Source organism: Canis lupus, chromosome 22 (genome assembly GCF_048164855.1).
Source record: "Canis lupus baileyi chromosome 22, mCanLup2.hap1, whole genome shotgun sequence".
NCBI classification, from domain to species: Eukaryota; Metazoa; Chordata; class Mammalia; order Carnivora; family Canidae; genus Canis; species Canis lupus.
This window is the reverse complement of record NC_132859.1, coordinates 8,428,973-8,438,338: the sequence shown is the minus strand read 5'-3', so window position 1 is coordinate 8,438,338 and position 9,366 is coordinate 8,428,973. Positions and strand designations below refer to the sequence as shown.

The 9,366-nt window shown below is 41.3% G+C and overlaps 1 protein-coding gene and 1 pseudogene across 1 annotated transcript in view; both read right to left on the bottom strand.

Moving 5' to 3' along the window:
* Nucleotides 1-476, bottom strand: LOC140614420 (peptidyl-prolyl cis-trans isomerase A pseudogene; annotated as a pseudogene).
* A 2,586-nt stretch (nucleotides 477-3,062) lies between these two features.
* Nucleotides 3,063-9,366, bottom strand: part of TM4SF1 (transmembrane 4 L six family member 1) — a 9,354-nt gene continuing 3,050 nt past the window's right edge. Inside the window, exons 2-5 of the mRNA XM_072792317.1 lie at nucleotides 8,880-8,969; nucleotides 8,644-8,789; nucleotides 5,796-5,976; nucleotides 3,063-3,923 (exon numbers count right to left, since the gene is read on the bottom strand). Coding sequence (XP_072648418.1) covers nucleotides 3,909-3,923; nucleotides 5,796-5,976; nucleotides 8,644-8,789; nucleotides 8,880-8,969 — 432 coding nt within the window. The 3' untranslated portion in view covers nucleotides 3,063-3,908. The remainder of the gene's footprint in view (nucleotides 3,924-5,795; nucleotides 5,977-8,643; nucleotides 8,790-8,879; nucleotides 8,970-9,366) is intronic.

Sequence of the window (9,366 nt, the reverse complement as noted above, 5' to 3'; positions counted from 1 at the left end):
TTAGATTCGTCCACAATCAGGAATGGTGATCTTCTTGCTGGTCTCGCCATTCCTGGACCCAAATGAATCCATGCTTCCACAATATTCGTGCCCTCTCTCACTTTGTCAAAGACCACATGCCAACCATCCAACCACTCAGTGTTGGCAGCCCAGATGAAAAACTGGGAACTGTTAGTGTTGGGTCCAGCATTTGCCATGGGCAAGATGCCAGGACCTGTGTGCTTCAGGATGAAACTCTCATCTTTAAATTTGTCCCTGTAGATGGATTTGCTGCCAGTGCCATCATGGTGTGTGAAGTCTCTACCAGGGCACATAAATCCTGGAATAATCCTATGAAAGCAGGAACCTTTATAACCAAATCTTCCTCCCTAGTGCTCAGAGCATGAAAGTTCTCTGCTATCTTTGGAACTTTGTCTGCAAAGTTTTATACACACACACACTTGCATGCACGCACACACTAGGCTAAAAAGGATATACAGACCTTATAGATAGTTCTGAAAAGTTGGACCAAATCCCATACCTGTTCCCACCATGAGTGAACATCAGAGGGAACATAGTCAAAAAAAAAACCTCACGCACATACAAGAAATAAATTGAAGTAAAGGCAACACTCCATCAATTTCCTGAGATTTTAATTCGAGAGATTCCCTGTATTTAGCCAGTTATTTGTAAATTTGGTAACTCTGGTAAATGGATATTCAGAGGGAACTAGCTAACCTTCAGGCCATTTGTGTTCTTCAGGTGACTCAAATTCTACAGTAATCTTATTGTTTTTATGTTGCCAGGTGATAATAAGCTGTTTCAGTAGAATCTCTGAGGGAATTTCCAGTCAACCTGAAGAGTTTAGAATATTAAAGACCTAGAATGTAGGCTATAAATATAAGTAAACTATGTTAGAAGGTAATTTGTTTCAGCTACTTCCTCTGGGCAATGGCAATGTCTACTATTAAAGAATTTACAAATTGGGGGAAACTTTGAGTCACTCAAATTTCAGCTCTGGGAGGGGATGACGGAAGGTCCCAGGGCCCTGTCAAAGGCCCCCTCTGGTGGTGGGGGGGGGAGGCTGAGTCAGTGTTGGAGGAGACAGGACTCTAGCCCCTGAGCAGGGGTAGCAGAGGAAGTAGGGGGGCCAAGGAGAGGAGCCAAACAAGGGTGAATTTTCACATTGCACTGACCAGGATTCATATCATAGCTTTTCCACTTGTCAAAGACAGGGCCTGGAGCATATTATTCAACCTCTCTGAGCTTTAACTCTATACAATGGAGACAAGCACCATTTCCTAGGGTTGCTGAGACATTTCAGTCAAATAAATGTATAGAAGCCAAGTACAGTAACTGACACCTCGAAGGAACCCAACAAATGGTTGCTATTACTACTATCATGATTAATCATTATTATTGCTGTTGCCTTTGAGGATAGATTGGGGGGGGAGTGGTTATTACTGATCATTGTACCTCTTCTTTGGATTTTCTTGATTTCAGGGGTTCTTAATCTGGTTCTCAAGAATTCCACAGAGGCCCATGGACAGATATCTGGGAAAGAGGATGTTAAACTGATGAGAAAAAAAATGTGAATGTCTTTACTAACCTGTAATGAAAACTTACTATTTCCCCTGTTATGACCACAGGCAACAACTCACAATAGTGATCATGCCTTGATTAACAATACCAAAATTACATATTATTTTTATATCACTTTAAAATTGTTGCAGGTCTCTCAAAATATCATTTCAATTGGATTCATATTTCAAAAGTACAGTTGTTCTTAGACCCACTCATCAGGCCACTGCTAGAGCACATGTGATCTCTGTCTTCCTTTCTACAGATGTTGGTGTGATGGAGCGGGCTATCAAGTTAACTGTATCATAATTTTCAAACATATTTTGATAAAATATCACAATTTGATAAATATCACACCTTATTTTATGCCCTTCTTTTAAAATGTAGGCTCCAGGGATGCCTAGGTGGCTCAGCGGTTGAGTGCCTGCCTTCAGCCCAGGGCGTGATCCTGGAGCCCTGGGATCGAGTCCCACATCAGGCTCCCTGCATGGAGCCTGCTTCTCCCTCTGCCTGTGTCTCTGCCTCTCTCTCTCTCTCTGTGTGTATGTGTCTTTCATGAACAAATAAATAAAATCTTAAAAAATAAAAAAAATAAAATGTAGGCTCCATACCCAACATGGGGCTTAAACTCACACCCTGAGATTGAGAGTCACACGCTCTACCGACTGAGCCAAACAGGCACCTCTATTTTATGCACTTGTAAACAGTATTCTTCAAAGGAGTCAACAGTCTTCATTGGACTGCCAGGGGGAGACAGAGGCACAAAACAGATGAGAATCCTTTGGTCTGGAGGACACTACAGGGCACCTTGCACACAGGAGAAGCTCTGCTATCCAACAGCCCGAGCAGCTTCTTTATTAATTTGTCTATTGCCTAGCCCCATAAACACCCAAAGCAGAAAACTTCTGAAGACGAGTCTCAGTAGATCAAGGGATCCTGTCTCTTAAAAGAGCCTAACTCTGTACAATAGATAGAAAATATCAAGGGAGGAAATATCTGTTGCCCTCCCCAGGAGCCTGATGCTTGGAGCAGCCAGTAGAAAGGAACTTTGCCAAAGTGGTATGATGACCCCAAGGGAAAGCAGAGCAACAACAATGCAGGGAAAGCAGAGAAAGGGGACCAGGGAGACAAAATAGAGTAAAAACCCAGACCCAGAAGACACAAAGCCCCAACAAATAGGGGCTACACAACCTGCAGGCTGGGAGAAAGAGGAGGAACTTTGTTTTTATTTTTTAAAGATTTTTCTTTATTTATTCATGAGAGACACACAGAGAGAGGCAGAGACACAAGCAGAGGGAGAAGTAGGCTCCCCGCGGGGAGCCCCATGTGGGACTCGATCCCAGGACCCCGGGATCACGCCCTGAGCTGAAGGCAGATGCTCAACCACTGAGCTACCCAGGTTCCCCAAGTGGAGGAGCTTTAAATAAAGGACAATGAAAAAGAAAAAATAAATAAATAAATAAATAAATAAATAAATAAATAAAGGACAATGAAACAGGGGAAAACGTAGCAGTGGATATTTATTTTGTTGTATTTCAACCATCAAGTTTTGGGGCTATTTCCTCATGGTCCTCCTGCCCTCCCTCCCCCTCCCCCATTTTCACATAATGTTGATAAAACTGCTTTATTCCATTTCCCATCTTTTTTTTTTTTCTCCAATCATCCAGGCCTTCTTCTTTTTAACTACGTGATCCTTAGTGCTTATCTTCAAAGGACAAAAAGTTTTCCACCTGTCAGAGAGAGTTAGGATCTGGCAATACTCTTGGCAACCTTGCTTGTGTTGACTCCTTCATTTAGCTCAGGGCACTCTCAACCGGCCCTCCAGCTCTGGGCAAGTGTCTCTCTCACAAAACACGGAACAGTTCAAAAAGGCCTCTTGTTAGAGATTTGCAGGCACATGAGTGGGAAATACCATATAAACAGTGAAAAGAACACATCTTTTCAAGTTGTTGGATTTTCTCCTTCATGGTTTTAAAAAAGGCCACTTAGAAATCTTTCATTTAATAAACCCTTGCACATATAGTAGTAATCAGGAACGCGATATTTATCCCTACAACGCTTCTCAAAAACATTACTCAGGCCAGCATTTACCTCAGCTACCCTGAGGACCGACCGTCATTCAGTCTATTAATTTGCTTAATTTATTTTCTCTATCCTAAGAAAAAGGTCTGTTTGCTACGCTCAAACACTGACATCACATGAAGATGCCAGTCTTTATACACATTTATAAAAGTAGACTATGTGGAGTATGATACACTGGTACAAAGTTTTACAAATTAATACAAGTCAAATATATAAATTAAAAATGAAATAGAGGAAGGTTGCGGTGCTGTCTTGGGGTGGTTCTTTTAGCAGTCATATCGCTGTAAAGAAAATGAGATAAGCATTAGGTTACCATCAGGCTAAACAGACAACAATGCCATTTTAGTCCTAAAAATTCCTGTTTGAAGCAAACATAAAGCGGGCTGATGTCAACTTCACCTGGGAGCTTAGACAATGCCCATGAGATGTTGCCTAAACAAACCACACTCCATTGTCCTCTCTGAGAAGCTGCAGGAAAGGGCCATGGAAAAGGCAGCTTACTGGTGGTGGTTGGTTGGCTCTGAATGTGTTTGGGGTAGGTTTTTAATCTCAAGGATTTAAGAGATAATGCCATGGGAGTTTCACCCAGGAGTGGGCGGGATGTGGGTTACCTTCCCAATTCAATGCTACCAAGTTACAGACTTGACTCATCTACACTAAAAACCCTGCCCTCTGAAAGTGTCTTTTGTCTTAAAAATAAAGGTAGCAGATCTGCATCGCATGTCTGAGAAGCAGACATGCCTACTGTGACTCAGATGGGAAGCCCAGGGGGACTATTTGCTCCCCTTCCCCCTCAGAGAGGAGGGTCACTCTGCCAAACTACTACAGCAACTGTGGTCATTGACATATTACGCTTGTTCCCAAGATGCACAACTGCTGATGACCAGCGGGGCCTCCCCTAATTTAATCTCTGCCTTGTAAGGAATTCAAGGCTAAAGATAAATTACAGTAGGAGAATTCTGAGATTCTTCTCTGCCTCTCCCCACCATATTGCCTGGAAACAACTTCATACTGAAGGGTTCCCACTGTGCTGTTTTCATGGAAATTTGGCAGGCTCCCAAAGGAAATTATTAATCTTGCTGTACTTGCCTGATAAGGAAAACCAGATTTTTATTTTAACCCTTCCTCAAAAATTTTAGAAAGTTTCCATTTATTTACAGCAAGGCTTTTCATGGTAGGAATGGGCTTTCAGTTTTCATTAGGTTTTGTCTTATTTTAAAAGAAAGTTAAGAGACCTCAAACCAAGGGGGTAAATGACTAGGCAAATATAAATTAGGTTTCTGTTTACCTAATCCTGTTTTACAGAATAATGCATAAAGCAAACCCTCTGAAATTCAACCAAAGCTGAACTTCCATCAATTCATTAATACACGGGGGTTTTTTTAAGGAGGATATAGAAACAAGAACTTTCCCTGCTACTAACAAATGCATACTTCTTTCTGAATTCTTATCCCCAGGAAACAAGTGTTTCCTGGTTTTCTTCCACCTTGAAAGGCTTTTCACAAGCTGCTATTCAAAGGTTACTAGTGATTCTCTGTCTTTAGCTCTTTGGGCATTTTTGTGATTCTCTGTTGAGAAAGAATAGTAAAAAAAAAAAAAAAAAAAAAAAAAATCCAACAGAACAGCAAGTACTGCATACAGATTAAGAGCAGGAGCTCTGGCATAAAATGACTCAGAGTTTGAAGCCTGCTTCTTCCAGACTAGATGATCTTAAACATATGCTTAATCTCTGACCCATGGTCTCATCTGAAAGGGGAGTTTAGCTCAGTGCCCCAGTGCAATGAATGTTGACTACTATTTGTGTAATACTAGTTGGGAACATGAGAGCAAGCAAAGTTGTATCTCTTTGGCCAGAGCAGGGGTAGTGAAAGAGGCCATGACTTTGCTCATGAGGGGACACTTTGTCTATGGGCAGCATTTTCCCCCACACACAGAGCCAACTACAAAAAAAACAGAAAGGTACCCAGTGACTATGACACTCAAGGAAGCATATTACTGACAGCAAAATTGAATGCTGTAAATGCTTTGCCACAAAGATGATGTAGGAAGAAATGTTTTTTGCCTTTTTTTTTTCTTTATGATGAAAACAATGGTGTATTATAGTAATTGAAGACCCCAGGGCCAGGCTATGACATTTTCACACAGGTTCTTACCTGTCGGCGAGAACAGCAATAGCCACATATTCCTCCTATCATTCCATTTATTATTTGAATGAGACACAAGATGAATTCAATTCCACCGAGGGCCAAGAGGATAGAAAACAGAGAGACATTCCATTCTACAACATGTTTGGGTTCAACGCACTGGGACCATGTGGAGGTATCCAGAAGGTACCTGTGGATAAAAAAAGAAACTTCTAACACATGACCACACCTAATGGGTTGTATAAGTTACTTTCTGTGTGGTACTTTTTTGTTCAGAAAAAAAGAAATGAATTCATTCATTGACTCATATCAACTTTTTTCTAGTCCGAGTCATTTCACAAAGTTAGAAATTTAGCCCAGATCTTATTGCAATGACAAACATAATATTCAACAAAGATTGCTGAGCATGCAGTGTGAGTCAGACATCAAGCCAGGGCTGGGAATATAATGGTGAACATGGCATGGGCTTTGCCTTGGAAGAGCAGAGCGTCTAAGGGAGGAGATAATACGCAATCGCAATACACCAGGTGTGAGGAAGGGCACCTAACCTCGGCCAGGAAGATACCTGCTTGTGTAACTATTCCACAAGTCTGAGCTCCATAAAGCTAGGAACCAGACCTGTCATCATTGTATGGTATAAACCCTAGACCAGTATCTGGCACATAGTAGGGACTCAACACTTTTAAAAGTAATTGAATGATAAATAATCTGAAGTCACTTTGTGAAATGTTAGCAAACCATGCTGAAGTCACATATGACTACACACACACATGTATACACACATACATACAAGTCATATACATTATATGTGACTTAGGAGATTTTCTGAGTACCTGAATATTCTTATAGTCTGATAAATTCTCTCTCTGATTATTTTCTTAGAATCTCAGCCTTTGCGACATCATAAAGCATTTGGATTCTTAATGAAATACGATTCAATCATGTGGGAAAATCTACAATAGACTTAATTCCACAAAGAGGTCTGGTATAACTCTTATCAGTTTTTCCCCAAGCAGCAGAACAAAAGGGCTTGGAATTAGAGACCTAACTTTGAATGGTTCATTGAGCCGATCAGAAACTCAATTTGTTGATTAAAAAAAAAAAAAAGAACTCTGTCCTTATGACCCTGTCTCTCTGCATATCAGTGGGGGAAAAAATTGTAATTGTAGGACACAATGTAAAAAAACTCTTTGGCCTCACTTGCCTATTGAGCAATTAATCACTGGCTTGTGACCATTAGTTATTTCCCATACTGAAATCCTTGGACAGGTTGAAGTGACGAATGAGATGGAAGCGGAAGGTTTCTTACAGAAGCTGGGGTGGGTCATGGAAGGGGCGTATACTCAAACAGCTGTAAACATGTTTAGAAATACTCTCGCTTCTCCTTCCTTTCCAGTTGCACTCATCAGGATCTCTTAGAGATGGGCTTGTGCAGTAGTTCGTATGTTTGTGCATACGTGAATAACCAATCTCTACTAGTACATTCAGTGTGTTCTGAACCAAGTTGAATCAAGATCACTAACAATTTTGACCATTGAAATTTCAAACCCCTCCAAGTGCTCATTTTCCTTTCCTTCCTCCTTTAGAGGCTACCTAGAGCTGTATTGGTTGTAAGTCAGGAAATAATATTAACAGCTAACAGAGGCCATGCTCAGAGCGTGTCAGCTTCTGTGACAAATCCATTTTTTTGACTCATTAATCCTCCTGACAACTGCCCCTGGTTTTATTTTACAGATGAAGTAACTAAGAAGCACAGAGCTCAGTCCACTTTTTCCTGGTTGCTGAGGGAGAAATGCAGAGCTGGGATGGAATCCAGGTCCATGTAATTTCATGTTCATGATTTATGAACTCACTATATGCTATACAACTCATGGGAGACAGTATTAACATAAAGGCAATCGAAACTCACTATTCATAGTATTTTCACTCATGAACCTCATAACTAAACTTTTCAAAATTCAGAGAAAGATGTCATTCATTTGTCTTCACATGTATCAGTTTCTATCAGCTCTTTGTTTTTTCTCAATAATGGATAAGAAGCATCAACATAAAATAACAGAGCTTAAATTATCCTGATTTTAAAGTTCTGGATAAGACCTGTCTTACAGGGATCCCTGGGTGGCTCAGCAGTTTAGCACCTGCCTTCAGCCCAGGGCATGATCCTGAGTCCTGGGATTGAGTCCTGCATCGGGCTCCATGCATGGAGCCTGCTTCTCCCTCTGCCTCTCTCTCTCTCTGTCTCTCATGAATAAATAAAATCTTAAAAAAAAAAAGACCTGTCTTATAGAGTCTGATCACTTTAAATAAAGTGTTTGTTGTATATGCTTATTATATGTGAGTGTGTGTATGGGATTAATATGATCTACCATGGGCTTTGGTTAAAATCATATGCTTTCCATCCATATTATGTAGGGATTTCATAATATTTTCTTACAAAATAGTAAAATCAGCTAATTGTTCTGGTATAGTGGACACACTGTATGAGCACAAACTATACAGCCAGGCTGCCTGGGTTCATATCTTGCCTGGGTTCACATGGATAGTCCTTCTTAGCAATGTGATTTTGAATAAGTTCCTTCCAACTCTTGTGCCTCCTTTTCCTCATCTGTAAAATGGGAGTAATAGTGGAAGTCACCTCACAGGGTATCATGAGGGCTGACTCAGGGAATCCATTAAAAAGCACTTAGAGCTTCTCCAGGTCAGGGATCCATGCTCTGACACCACCGCCTGGTCCTGAGTCAGTGCAAAGACACCTGGTTGAGTGGATGGATGCACGGATGACTGTGCCTTTCCACCTTGATGGGTTTGCCACTATACCATATGGTAGATGAGAACGTGTGGCCAATAGGGAACTTACTGTCCATCAGTGTTGGCAAAGGTGTAGTTCCACTGGCCAAGAGAATTAAGACATAGTGGTCCTTCCGCCAAGCCCAGGGCTGCCACGATGACACAGTAGCCAGATCCTGCGATTCCAATCAGAGCAGCCAGTACAGAAGAAAGCATCTGGGGAGAGGAGAAAGAGTGGAAGTGAGGCCAGAGTGGCCCTGGGCACCTCCCAGGGACCATTTCCACTACCGGGGCTGGAGGACCTACCGCACATCTCTTGCCACAGTTTTCATGGCCACAGCAGCCACAGCAGTCGTCCTCTTCCAGGCCGATGAACACAAATGCTGGCAGGAACATCTGGTTTGAAAAGAGGCATTAAAGTCACTGCCTTTTCCTAGATCAAAGCCTGTGTTGAGGATCAGGCTAGCATTTTTTGGTAGAACAGATTTCTTTCTGACAGTGATGAATAGCTTTGGGTTAGTTTCACCACATATCAGAAAGAATGTTAAATTATGAGAACAAAACCCCTCTAAGTGGAGTACCTGCTTGTTTGCATGTAATGTGTCAGAGCAGTCTTTAGGGTGAGGATTCAAACAGTAACCTATAAATGTGTTTCTTCCATGAAAGTTGATAGCACAATCCCAGAGGGAACTCTGCTTTGAAACTCTTAAACTGTCTTTAAATCTGACTTTTTTTCCCCCTTGTAAAACCTTGATGATACTAACAGTCTGATAGAATAACCGAAACTTTTTTG